This window comes from Hyperolius riggenbachi, chromosome 7 (assembly GCF_040937935.1).
Source record: "Hyperolius riggenbachi isolate aHypRig1 chromosome 7, aHypRig1.pri, whole genome shotgun sequence".
NCBI classification, from domain to species: Eukaryota; Metazoa; Chordata; class Amphibia; order Anura; family Hyperoliidae; genus Hyperolius; species Hyperolius riggenbachi.
Window position 1 is genome coordinate 276915177 of NC_090652.1, and position 14745 is coordinate 276929921.

General features: G+C 46.3%; 1 protein-coding gene across 1 annotated transcript in view; it reads right to left on the reverse strand.

Annotated features, from left to right (window-relative positions):
* Positions 1-11068: 11068 nt before the first annotated feature.
* TNFAIP6 (TNF alpha induced protein 6) overlaps positions 11069-14745 on the reverse strand; it is a 65670-nt gene continuing 61993 nt past the window's right edge. Inside the window, exon 6 of the mRNA XM_068247073.1 lies at positions 11069-11586. Coding sequence (XP_068103174.1) covers positions 11441-11586 — 146 coding nt within the window. The 3' untranslated portion in view covers positions 11069-11440. The remainder of the gene's footprint in view (positions 11587-14745) is intronic.

Sequence of the window (14745 nt, forward strand, 5' to 3'; positions counted from 1 at the left end):
CGGCCTTGACATTCTTACTTCCGGGAGTATACGTGATTACAAATCTGAATCTTGCAAAGAACAGGGACCACCGGGCCTAAGTCTCTTAGCCCCCTCAATATACTCCAAATTCTTGTGATCTGTATAAACTGTAATAATGTGTTCTGCACCCTCTAACCAGTGTCGCCATTCCTCAAACGCCAGTTTGATGGCCAGGAGCTCACGGTTGCCAATGTCATAGTTTTTCTCGGCGGGTGAAAATCTGCGAGAAAAATAGGCACATGGGTGCAACTTGCCTTGCAAGCCTGATTTCTGAGATAACACAGCTCCCACCTCCACCTCTGAGGCATCAACCTCCACAATGAAGGGGAAGGCGACATCAACATGCCTCAGTATCGGGGCAGAACAAAACAGTTTATTTAGGTTCGAAAAGGCCGCATGAGCCTCTGGTGACCAGTGATGAGTGCCAGCCCCTTTCCTGGTGAGGCTGGTGAGAGGAGCGATGATGGTTGAGTACCCCTTAATGAACCTTCTGTAGTAATTGGCAAACCCCAGAAATCTCTGAAGTGCCTTCAGCCCCACAGGCTGAGACCACTCCAGGACAGCCGAAACCTTCCCTGGGTCCATCGAGAGACCAGATGTGGAGATAATGTACCCCAAGAAGGCTACTGACTCTACCTCAAAGAGGCATTTCTCTAGTTTTGCATAAAGTTGATTCTGTCTTAACTTTTTTAAAACCCATCTGACATGCTGGCGATGTTCAGAGAGACTGGACGATCAGTATATCGTCCAAGTAAACCAGAACAAACTTCCCTAACACTTCCCTGAACACCTCATTGATTAACTCCTGGAAGACGGCCGGCACGTTGCACAACCTGAAGGGCATCACTAGGTACTCGTAATGCCCGTCAGGTGTGTTGAAGGCCGTCTTCCATTCGTCACCATCCCTGATACGGACTAGATTGTATGCACCCCTGAGATCTAGCTTGGAAAAAATCTTGGAATTGGTCACCTGCGTGAACAAATCGTCAATCAAAGGCAACGGGTAGCGATTTTTCACTGTGATCTTATTCAGCCCTCGGTAATCAATACAAGGACGGAGGCCTCCGTCTTTTTTCTTTACAAAGAAAAAACCTGCCCCTGCTGTTGAACGAGAGGGACGGATGAACCCTTTCGCCAAGTTTTCCCTGATGTATTCTTGCATGGCTAGTTTCTCAGGTCCAGATAGATTATACAGATGACCCCTGGGCGGCATACAACCAGATCTCAGATCGATGGGACAATCGTAGGTACGATGGGGGGAAGTTTGTCCGCTGACTTAGGACAGAAGACGTCAGCAAATTCTGCGTATTGTCTCGGTACACCTTCAACCTGAATATTGGTATTACCCATGGTTACTTTCGCTAAACAATGATGATAACAATGGGACGACCAGCTCGTTAGCTGACCTGAAACCCAGTCTATCTGAGGCGAGTGAATTTGTAACCAGGGCATGCCAAGAATGATGGTAGAGGTTGCCATATGCAAAACCAGAAATTGCAGACTCTCCCTATGTAAGACCCCCACACTGAGTTGTAGACTAGGAGTACGGGATAACGGATGTCTACTCTGCAGAGGAGAGTCATCTACAGCAGTGACCCGGATCGGTTGATCTAAGGGGAGCATGGGTATTCCCAATCTTTTAGCAAAATCGTAGTCAATGAAGTTAGCCGCGGAACCGGAATCAATGAAAGCTTCAGTGGAAACAGTCTGACCTTCCCATGTGACAGAACAGGGAAGTAACAGACAATTGTCATGTAGAGGTAAAGACTGCGCGCCTAGGGTAGTACCTCTGACTACTCCTAGGCGGCAGCGTTTCCCGACTTCCTGGGGCATTTCTGCACACTATGACCCTCCTCTGCACAGTATAAACAGAGCTGTTCTGTTTTCCTGCGATTCCTTTCTGACCGCGTCAATTTGGACTGACCAATCTGCATTGGCTCAGGTGGCAGTGAGGCAGGTGGAGGTGTGGCATAGGAGACATATCTGGTCCGGTCTTTACCACGGGTTTGTTTTTGATATTGTAACCGACAATCAACCCGTACTGCCAAAGAGATTGCTTCCTCAATGGTTTTAGGTTCAGGGTATCCCAACATCAATCCTGAAACTGCGTCTGATAACCCTGATAGAAAACAATCTAGCAATGCAAAAGCCCCCCACCTGGCCTACACTGACCATTTCCTGAACTCAGCTGCATAAACCTCGACTGGATCCTTGCCTTGACGCAAGGTCTACTTCCGCTCAGCGGTAGAGGAAATGTCTGGATCATCGTAGATTATGGCCATGGACTTAAAAAACTCCTCAACTGACCTGAGTGCTTCATGCCCTGACTCTAAATTATACGCCCAGGTTTGAGCATCCCCTGAGAGTAAGATCTTAATAAAGATAATTCTCTGTGCTTCTGTTCCTGACAGGTTAGGCCTTAGTTCAAAATACGACATTACACGAGTCTTAAAATTCTGAAAGTCAGATCTATGGCCAGAAAACTTTTCGGGTACAGACATTCTCAAATCTGTAACTGGAGGGGATCGCACTGTATTTACAGTCATCTGAAGGACTTATAGTGACCCAGATAAAGCAGAGATCTGGGCCTGCGCTGACCTTCCATTTTCCACCGAAGTGGTGAGTGTGTCAAGACGACTGCTCAGTGCGTCCATATTGGTTTGGTCTGGCGTTCTGTAACGATGGGTGTCAGCACGCAGAGAGAATCTGATTATTGGCGATCTGCAGTATCACCAAGAATACAGATATATACCTGATTATTGATGATCTGCAGAATCACCAATAATACAGATATATTGCTAACCTCTGGGCACCTGAAGCGTGTAAGTGTTTGGTGTAACAGTATGGATTGGACCACCGGGGTAGCAGGTGGTCCAATAAGTAGAACAGACTCTACTGCAGTCAAGGGCTCCAGGAGGGAGCAGACCTTGACTGGTTTGCAGCAGTGCCCTCTCTGAGAAGCAGGGGACCCCTGCAGGAAGACTGAGCACCCAAGGGGTGGGTGACAGTCAGACAGGTCAGGGAGGCCGGGTCGACAACACACAGACAGACAAAGTACAAAGACAGAAGGCTGATTCGGTATCCAGGGCAAGCAGGGTTTGGCAACAGAATATCAGAAGTGCAAGGTACCGAATCAGAGATCAGAGTCTGACGTATAACAGAATGATAACACAAGTTCCCTAGTCCGGGTGTGAGGTCCGTGGTCTCTACACCCTGGAACTAGTCTGATGTATAACAGAATGATAACACAAGTTCCCTAGTCTGGGTGTGAGGTCCATGGTCTCTACACCCTGGAACTGGTCTAATGAATAACACAGATGATACACAGTATTCCTAGTCTGAGGTGTGAGGTCCGTGGTCTCTACACCCTGGAACTGGTCTAATGAATAACACAGATGATACACAGTATTCCTAGTCTGGGCTGGAGTGTGAGGTCCATGGTCTCTACACCCTGGAACTGGTCTAATGAATAACACAGATGATACACAGTAAACTGGCTAAGTGTGGATTCCCAGGTCCTCCTGGTTCTACCACACTGAAGAATCTGACTAAGGTCTGAGTGCTAACACATAGGTATTTGCAACACCAGACAACCAGCAACTGAACAGCAAGAGATATATATAGTGAAGCGCTCCTCAGCGCCGCCCAGCTCCCCTCAACCAATCATCTGCTGAGCTGGAGTCAGCTGACCGCCCCGATCAGCTGACCCTTCTCCTACTGGCATAAAGAGCCTGTCTTGCGGCGCGCGCGTGCGTAGCTCTCCATCTGTGTGCACTACTAGGTCCAGATAATCCAGACGCATGTTGCTGTGCGGAAACCGCCGCTCTGTGCGTGGAACCCGCCGCCTCACTGTCAGCACAAGCGGCGGCTTCTCCGCAATCCTTCACAGCCTCATTTCAAAATAAGACATACCAGTACATCTATTCCTGAAATTCCTAAAATCTGACCTGACTCCCGAGAATCTTTCTGGCTATTTCTGAAATTCCTAAAATCTGACCTGACTCCCGAGAATCTTTCTGGGAGTGCCATTTTAGGTTCTAAAACATGAACGGGAGGCAATGACGATGCAGGTGCCTGCAAAGTACGCACAGCATCAGACAAAAGGTTTAATGGTGTCTTGTAACGATATGTGTCAGCAAGTAATAGAGTTCTGATTATTAGGTGATCTGCAGATACAGATATATACCTGAGTATATGGTGATCTGCAGAATCACCAATAATACAAGTATACCAGACAGCTGATGTGATAGCTACTAGCAAAGTATAGTGCTTGGTGCAACAGTAGTACTGATAGGTTAGCAATACCTCACCAGAGGAGCTGGTGGGTCCTAACAGTACAGAGCCCCTCACCAGAGTCAGGGCCCTCTGGTGGGAGTAGAGTGGTCAGACTAATTGGGTTGGCAACAGACAGACACAGTACAAAATTGGAAGCTAAGACAAGAAGGTTAACAGGCAGAGTCGGCAGCAAGATCAGATGGGCAGAAGTACAGAATCACTGAGAGGAAGAGTAGTCAGTACGAGCCAGAGTCATACACAGATAATATACAGTCTATCAAGTTAGATATTTAAGCTATCAAAAGGTCTGAGCGCTAACACAAAGTATTCGCAACAGCAGACAAGTTGCGAGTGATTCAGCTTGGCTTATGAAGCAGAGGAGACCCCTTCAGCACGCCTACTCCTCTCTGCCAATGAGGAGCGGCGAGTGGCTCCTCTGACGTCAGCCGACCGGCCTGTCAACTGACGCGCCTCCTCCCTGCATAAAGGTCCTGTCTGTGCGCGCACGCGACAAGGCGACCTTATGTGCGGCTGAAAAACCCGTCCTCAGCGTGCTAGACGCCCGAGACACGGGTAGACTACTAGGCAGGGAGGCGGAGGCAGCTGCGGTGGTAGCGCTGTTCACCGCAGCTGCCTCTCCAGTGTTTATTACATGTCTGCTGTGAATTGACAGTGTTGGTCAATTGATTTACTGCCGTGGTTAGGGCCTGCACCTGCTGACAAAGTGCCTCCATAATATTGGTCTGTTGTTATGTAATGATCCAGGGGCAAACGCAGGATTTTTAAGGGGGTGGTTCCTGAAAGGTCCAGAAGCACGTATGTCCCCGAGTGCTTCCGAATACAGGTGGCTCCATACTGCCCATGCACAAAAGTGCGCTGGCGTATTACGGAGCTGCCTGTCTTTGGAAGTACTCAAGGACACGAGTGTTTCTGAGGGCTTCTGGTAGCAGCAAATGTGAACGGGGTACAGCGCTGGACAACTCCCCAAGAGAGGAACAGGAGATAGACTTAGTTTGGACAATTCAGTGGAATATGCCACATAGTGTCACATAGCGCAAGCGATACCCATATGATGCAGGGATATATGCATCTGCGGAAGATGGCGGCACTATATAAATACTAAATAATAATATTTTGCCTCACCAGGATTGCACTTTTATTTAGCTTTCCTGTATGACAAGAACACACAGTCAGCTCTAGGGGAAGAGGGAAACAAAGGTGAATGAAGGAGGCTGGTGCACACCAAGAGGGCTTCTGAGCGTTTTTCAAATCAACAGTAATTTGAAAAGCGCTTGGCTAATGTTACCCTATGAGGGTGTTCCCACAGCAGCATTGTGATTTTTTCAAAATCGCAGGTATACTGCATGTAGCATGTTTTTGAGCAATTCATTCAAAAATCGCTCTGAAAATCACTTCACAAAATCACACTCACAAATTGCTAGCGATTGCTATTGTCATTTTGGCGTGCACTAGCCCAGAGAGAGGAGTGGAGAAATTGAGAATAGCCTGAGATGAAGCAGAGAACTTATCTGTATTGCAGTCCCACATCAGACAGGCTACTTGCCTGTAATCGGACTCCTGTCCCTGTCAGTCTCTCACACAAGTCAGAAAGAAGCCCTCCTGGAGTCTAGGGACTGTCAAAAACTTTTCAGCTTGTTAAACACCTTACCCACACATGCAGTCATTATAACAATGGGGAGAGACCAGACAGATGTTTGCCCACGGACCCTGAGTCCAGGCAAGCTCTGCATCATGCTGTGCATATTTACTAGCTTGCCTGCACTCTAATTTCATCATGTCGGACACTTCTGTGCTGTGGAGAGTCCAGGACTCCATAATCAACATTCTCTCACTGCAGGCTGCATCTTGTGAGGGAAGCTGGGCTGCCTCTCTCATTCTATTAGCTGGAGGGAAGCACCAGAAGTAAGAAGGGAGGGAGAATGAGGCTGTTTATATTATGCGGGCTTCCCTCGCTGAATACACAGCTCAGTGCAGGGGGGAGGTTCCAGACACCCGGAATAGCCCCCTGAGTTCGCCAGTGTGATCAGCAGTTATCAGCTCAGAGGTAGTAACCCCCAGTGGCAAGGGCCCACTGGTGGAGATGAGAAATAACCCCCCCAATGGCGAGGGTCCACTGGTGGGAGCGAGGTCAGACAGGCAAAAGTTGGCAACAGATCAGATTGGTAAAGGTACAGAATCGCTAGGCAGAATCAGAGTAAGTATTCAGGCAGAAGTCGGCAACAGATCAGATTGGCAGAGGTACAGAATCGTAAGGCAGAATCAGAGTCAAGAACAGGCAAAGAGTCAACAACAAGTAATCAATACAATATATATATATATTCCTAGTCTAGTGTGAAATCCTCGGGGTCCTGCCGGATCAAAGCACACAAGGATCTGACTAAGGTCTGAGCGCTAGCACCGTGAAGTATTCGCAACAACAGACAATGAGCTACTGACATCTCCAAGCTTAAATGCAGACAGGTAATTCCAAGCGTCCCGCCCAGAATACTTCCACCAATCAGCAAAGAGAAACAGCAGCCCGATGTCAGTTGACCGGCTGGTCAGCTGACTCGTCTCCTAAGCCCATAAAGGTCCTGCCACTCCGTGCGCGAGCGTGCCGACCTGAACTGATGTGCAGCAGAGAGACCTGTTCTGCCGGAGGCCGAGAGAGACGCCTGCGATGATGACGTCAGACGCGGAAGCAGCGGTCGCGTTGCTTTCCGCCGCTGAGGTAATTCCACCATTCCTAACAATTGCTGTGTATACTGTTTTGCAGTTATACAATAAAATGGATTGTGTTTAAAAGTTATGGTGGTGGTCTGTGCAAGTGAAACAATTCCCTAATCCCAAGGCTGGATTCCTGGGAAGGCCACAAAGGCCCTGGCCTTGGGGTGACAGCTGGCCAAGGGACGCCTGAACATGAAAGAGGGATTGCTATATGAAAGAAGAGGCTGAAATTGGAATATGGAAGCTGCAAATAAGGAGCAACATATGGACATAGGGAGCTTCTGCTGCTCGAGGGATCTGTATATAACTGAAGGGGCTGCTGTATATGAGACTTAGATATGGAAGAGGGGGCTGCACAAGAATTAGGAGTGGGGTGGGTGCTGCACATGGAAGGGGAGCCAAAGTATATGTTACTTACACTTTCAATGCTTTATAAAATAGACATGACCACTACAATTGGATTTGTGACCTCCAAGTAAGGTGCACTAATTAGTGGTTTGCATGGAATCAACATCTTGTATTGATGGTATACAGCAAATTCCTAGCTTAACGAGCATATTGATGTTACAATGGCACTTATGCCCCGTAGAGGTAACTGCTTTCTTTTTGATTGCAATTTAAGTCTAGTAATCAGTTAATGGAGTACTCATTTCATAGGTAATACACATATAAAAAAATCTTTGATGCAGTTAAATTTCTGTGCATGGTGTTAAACAATGAGTCAATAAAATCCCTTGTACCCTTGTACAACAGTGTTCAAGTCAGAGATTATAGTATGGAAACACGTGAGCACAGCATAGATATGCAGTGCTGCCCATAACAGTTGTTTTAAAGAGACTCTGTAACATCAAAAACATCCCCTGTGGGGTACTCACCTCGGGTGGGGGAAGCCTCGGGATCCTAATGAGGCTTCCCACGCCGTCCTCTGTCCCACGGGGGTCTCACTGCAGCCCTCCGAACAGCCGGCGACAGACCCGACTGTCAATTCAATATTTACCTTTGGTGGCTCCAGCGGGGGCGCTGTGGCTGCTTTCGGCTGCGAAGTACACGGAAATACCCGATCTCAGTTGGGTCCGCTCTACTGCGCAGGCGCCGGAAACTTGCGCCTGCGCAGTAAAGCAGACCCGACGGCGATCGGGTATTTCCGCCTACTTCGGAGCCGACAGCCGTCAGAGCACCTGCGCAGGAGCCGGGAAGGTAAATAATGACGTCATTTTGTATGGAGGGCCGCAGCGAGACCCCTAAGGGACGGAGGATGGCGTGGGAAGCCTCATTAGGATCCTGAGGCTTCCCCCACCCGAGGTGAGTACCCCCCAGGGGACGTTTTGACGTTACAGATTCTCTGTAAGCAACTCAACAGGTGAAAAAAAAGCAGCTCACTGCAGTTGGTTTGTGGACAGTCATGGCTAAAACAAAGGAGCTCAGTGAGGACCTGCGGCTGCACATTGTGGCTGCTCGCAAGTCAGGAAAAGGCTACAAGGCCACTTCTAAGTGTTTTCAAGTTCCAGTGGCTACAGTGCAAAGTATTCCGCATTGTGGAAAATCTCAGAGGACGTGGTCGGAAGCCAAAAGTGATGTCTGTGCTGGCCAAGAGGATAGTGAGAGAGGTGAAAAAGAATCCAAGGATCACCACCAAGGCCATCCTAGTGAATATGGGCTCTGCTGGTGGCAATGTCTCAATACAGACAAGCCAACAGACTGCACACTGCTGGGTTCCACAGATGCAGACCAAGGAGGGTGTCACTTCTCCAAATAAGGCACACAAAAGCTTGCTTGGCCTTTGCAAATGTTCATCTGGACAAAGAAGAAGACTGTTGGTCTTCTGTGTTATGGTCAGATGAAACAAAAATTGAATTGTTTGGTCACAATGTTGTTTCCTTCATTTAGCATAAAAAAGGAGAAGCCTTCAACCCAAATAACACCAATCCCACTGTCAAACATGGTGGTGGGAACCTAATGCTTTGGGGTGTTTTTGTTTAGCCAATGGACCAGGTAACCTAATCACAGTAAAGAGCACCATGAAAAAAAGCAATACATGAGGATTCTCAACAACAACATCAGGCAGTCTGCAGAGAAACTTGGCTTTGGGTACCCCTGGACATTTCAGCATGACAATGACCCAAAACATACAGCAAAAGTGCTGAAGAAATGGTTAGCAGACATCAACATTAACGTTTTGGAGGAACCCAGCCAGAGTCCTGACTTGAATCCAATTGAGAATCTGTGAAGGGAGCCAAAGATCAGGGTGATGGCAAGAAGACCCTCCAACCTGAAATATTTGGAGCTCATTGCTAAAGATGAATGGGCAAAAATACCTGTGGAGACATGCAAAAAGCTGATCTGCAATTATAGGAAGCGTTTGATTGCTATAATAGCCGATAAAGGCTTTTCTATTGATTATTGAGAAGGGTATGAATAATTTTAGACTGGACACTTTTTGCTCAAATGTAAATAAAAGCTGAGAAATGTTTTTTTCCCCCCACAATAATGCCTCTTGTAAATTGTCTTATTATCTTTTGGGAGACACCCATGTAATTTCCCATCAAAAAATACTTACTGGTTGAATATAAGTAACTTTATGAAACAGGAATGGACCCACTACTACCAACCACACAAACGCCAGAGGGAGTCAGGAATCCAGAGGACTCATATAGACTGCAAAAAGAAAAGGGATTCCCCTACACCAATGGCTGGGTAAAAAAAAGTCTCAATTTATAGTCACATCAGTGGATACACAGTGTTAAAAAAGCTCACACGTATCGGAGCTCATGGCTCCTTAATCATAGCTTGAAGCTATGATTAAGGAGCCATGAGCTCCGATACGCATGAGCTTTTTAAACACTGTGTATCCACTGATGTGACAATAAATGTAGACTTTTTTTCACCCAGCCATTGGTGTAGCGGAATCCCTTTTCTTTTTTGCAGTCTATATAAGTAACTTTAAGTCAAAACTTGCCAGGAGCATGAATAATTATGGGCAGCACTGTAGGTAGTTCAGCAGCTACTGCAGAGGGGTGAGGTGCATTTCCCTTCTCAGCCTCAGCCTGTCACACTGAACTGCCCTCAGCCAATCAATGAGGAGCAGGAATGTGAAACGGGAGATAACAAGCTTCCTTCTCCCCTGTAATGTACCAGAATAGAGCTAGGCTGATTGAGGTAAGATTTGTTACAACAGAAATATTTATGATTATATTGTAATGCTTGAAATGCAGACTGCATGTATACTACATAATAAACACAGAACAGTGGGTAAATGGAATTTGATTTTGTGTCTGACAATCCTGCTTTAACCACTAGAGGACCAGAGGTTTATACCCTCCTAGTGACCAGGCCATTTTTTACAATTCGGCACTTCACAACTTCAACGGTTTATTGCTCGGTCATACGACTTAGCACCCAAACTAATTTTACCTCCTTTTTTTTCTCACAAATAGCACTTTCTTTTGGTGGTATTTGATCACTGCAGATTTTTTCTATTATTGATTAAATAAACAAACAAACATACAGATACGTTAATTGGCTTCCCCCTTAATTGGCACTAGACTGCGACCCTCCGAGAGTCAGTTAAGTGTCAATACTCTGTGCAGTGCTGCGTTAGATGTCAGCGCTGTATAAACACTTACATTCGATTACAAAAAAAAAACAGACTGCCAGCTCCGATCGCTGGCTTGCAGGCTGATCACTGGGGTCCCCTGCGTGCAGTGACGGGAGAGCGCACTTGTGCGAGCGTAAGCTCCCATAAAATCTCGCTCCTCGAGCGGTGATGCCATACAGCATCGCTGAGACCTGAGAGAGCCACTCTCCCGCCGCCATCCTGCGTTAGGCGGACGGAAAGCAGTTGAGATGTGCAGGGTATTACTTATCAAGTCAGCACTTCCCTGCTATCTGTGGACAGTCATGTTGTCTCCTTATGGTCCACACATCTCTAGTGATGCCACTGATGTTAGCTTCAGTAAACCACCTGAACTGTACAAAGGTGCCAGATAAACATGCTAGTGTGTTGCCAGCATTTATAAGTCTAGCCCATTAAGACATAAACCACAAGTATTACCCCCAGAGTTCTTTACTAAGAAACTGTACAGGAATTACAGTAAACACAAGTCCAGTTAGGATATAAATAGCATTTAGTGGAGTTCTTCTTTAACAGACTAGCGTAAGTACCACTGCGGAGGTACCAGCTTTACGGCAATTAATCAACATCGCAACTACATTACATGGAAATTTTAAGATGTCATTCATCAAAGTCTATTGGACGTTAAGTGTTCCAGTCATCTCCCATTCAAGTCTGTTGGAAGTGTGCCCAGAACAATCCTTGTTTGCCAGATGGAAGATTGATGAGCTTCCACCACAACGGGTCCTCTTGTTTTCTGCATTTGACACAAGTTGAGCACTAATGTTTTTATTCAGTACTTCATGGCTAAATGTCAGGGGTGGCTTCAGATGATGTGTTCAGGCTGGGTCCAGGTTCAATTCCGGGGGGTAAATCATGAGCTGAGTACTTGATTTTAAATCCTCCTCCGACGATTGAGCTGTCTGTTAAGAATTTTAGCGTCATAACGTTCCCTGGAAGAAAAAGAGAGAGAAAAACACGACGTAAGGCATGTTTGAGTAGAACAGCTTCATAGTTTTGTTTGGGTTGACGTTTTTTACTAGAACAAAATAGTCAAAGGTTATAATTCTCTAACTGGTCTGAAATAACATGACATATTACGGAAAGAGAGAAACTAAAATGTTTTATTCATTTCAAAGCACTGGCAAGGATCTATACAAAAACGCCTTATGGCTTGCCCAGTTGCCTGTACACTATTTTGGTGGGTAGACAGTGCCACTGCTATCTAGGGAGGTCGTGAGAATCCCAAAACATGAGATGGACGTTTCACAGAACAAAAAACAATGAAGGAATGGACATGTTAAGCATAAGATCCATCGAAACATGTTCCGTTATGTCCATTCCACTGTGTCTGTTGAAGTCAAAGAACGCAAAGGCAGGGAGCACACTTTCAGTTTTCTGCATGCGTTTCCAACACACCAAATGTGTTTCTATGCAGATAGTAGCTGAAAAGTTTCTGTACAAATTATGTAGGTAGAAAAAACTAAGTCTTGTAAAAGTAATAGACGTTAGAATAATGCGATCAGTTACAAGGCAGTACTGTGATCAGCCCCATAGAACTGTATGGACTGTGAGTTGACATGATGAGTTATTCTGCAACGCAACTGGTGCCGTGTGAAAGGACCCTAAAAAAGACAGTTTTCACTAACCTCTCATTTTAAGGGTGTTATTGTCATAGTTACATAGTTATTTGGGTTGAAAAAAAACATACGTCCATCGAGTTTAACCAGAAAATAAAGTACAACACCAGCCTACTCCCTCACATATCCCTGTTGATCCAGAGGAAGGTGAAAAAACCCTTACAAGGCACAGTCCAATTAGCCCCAAAAGAGAAAAAAATTCCTACCCGACTCCAGATGGCAATCAGATAAAATCCCTGGATCATTACGACCAGGAATTAGGTAGTAATTATAGCCATGGGTGTCTTTCAATGCAAGGAAAGCTTCTAAGCCCACTTAAACGCAGATATAGAATTTTCCATAACTGGCAATACATTCCACATTTTAGTCACTCTTACTGTAAATAACCCTTTACTAAATAAATGGCTAAAAAAAGGTTTTTCCTCCATGCACAGATTATGTCCCCTAGTCCTTTGTAAAAGCCTATGATCCATGGTTGGCCGGCACACCATTGCTAATAATCAAAGATGCTTTTATTCCATCATAGAATGCACAATATGACAATTGTTTCGGGGCCGCGGAGGGTCCCCTTCATCAGATACTGCTGGGCCGATTTGCGTCAAATAAAAAGGAGCACACGCAGCCGGCACTTTGCCAGCGGCGTGTGCTAACTGATCACCGCCGCTCTGCGGCGATCCGCCGCATGCAGCGGAGAAAGAGGGTCCCCCCAGCCGCCCAAGCCCAGTGTAGCCGGAACAAACAGTTCCGACCAGCGCTAAGGGCTGGATCGGAGGCGGCTGACGTCAGGACGTCGGCTGACGTCCATGACGTCACTCCGCTCGTCGCCATGGCGACGAGGTAAGCGAAACAAGGAAGGCCGCTCGTTGTGGCCTCCCTTGGTACTTCTGATCGCCGTGGGCGATCAGAATTACGCTTCCGGAGCGCCCTCTAGTGGGCTTTCATGCAGCCAACTTTCAGTTGGCTGCATGTAATAGTTTTTTTTTAATTAAAAAAAAAAAACCCTCCCGCAGCCGCCCTGGCGATCTTATTAGAATGCCAGGGAGGTTAAGGCATGTTTTCACAGACTAAATAAGCCCAGTTTATCTAACCTTTCTTGGTAAGTTAGACCTTCCATCCCTCCAATTTTGTTGCTCGTCTCTGCACCTGCTCTAAAACTGCAATATGTTTCCTGTAATGCAGTGCCCAGAACTGAATTCCATATTCTATATGTGGCCTTACTAGAGAGGGGCAATATTATACTAGCGTCCCGAGTTTTTATTTCCCTTTTAATGCATCCCAAAATTGTATTTGCTTTAGCTGCATCGGCTTGGCATTGAATACAATTATTTAAAGAGACTCTGTAACAAAAAAAAGTGCCCCATGGGGGGTACTTACCTCGGGAGGGGTTAGCCTCTGTATCCTATCAAGCCATCCCCCATCCTCCTCTGTCTCACGGTGGTCTTGCTGGGCCCCTCCAAAGCCACAGCCGACAATTTGTCAAGCTGTGGCGCAGGCGCAGTAGCACCTGCAATATTTACCTTCCCCGTCTCCAGCGCAGGCGTAGTAGCGGCTCCCCAGTGGGCCAAGGCAAAAATAGCCAAATTCCAATTGAGCCCACTCTGCTTGCGCAGTAGAGCGGACCCAACTAGGACCCAACTATTTCCACCTGATCCCAAGCCGAGGGCCGCTACTGCACCTGCACTGGAGTCGGGAAGGTAAATATTTACATGGCCGCCGTTCGGAGGGGCCTGGCAAGACCACTGTGGGACGGAGGAGGACGGGGAAGCCTTAATAGGATCCAGAGGCTTTCCCTTCCAGAGGTAAATACCCCCAGGGGCACTTCTTTCTATTACATGTTTTCTTTAACTTGTTCTCTATGAGTACTCCTAAATCCTTCTCCAAGTTTGATATGACTTTACATTACATTTTTCAACATTGAACTTCATCTGCCATGTATGTGCCCATATAGCCATCCTATCCAGATCCTGTTGTAATATGTCACTATCCTCCTGAGAGTTGATGATTCTACACAATTTTGCATCATCTGCAAAAATTGCAACATTGCTTACTACTTCATCTATTAGGTGATTACTAATTAAATGTAAGCACACTGGACCTAGTACTGAACCCTGTGGGTCACTGTTATTATAATGGATTGAAAAAGGTATAGTTCAGTGTGAGGAAGGAACCTAAATGTAGTCAGGGGCATAAAGAGATTTGCATATTCAGTAGTGGTGCATTGTGGGTAACCACAAATGTTCACTTATAGCTGAATTATTGCAAGTTTCCTTCAGTTTTAAGAAGACAAATCAGCCCCAGCATTGCTTTTTAGTAGGAGGTCTTTTCGGTCTCTTCTAGCCCCCTATACTTTCCTAGTAGTTTGGGTCACCCTGAGCTGCTTGGTTACTCTGTTATTTTATTTTAGACATACTGGGCCCAAACCAATTCAATTTTCTCCAAGTTTCTCAATAAAATGCCCTTTAAAGGAGAACT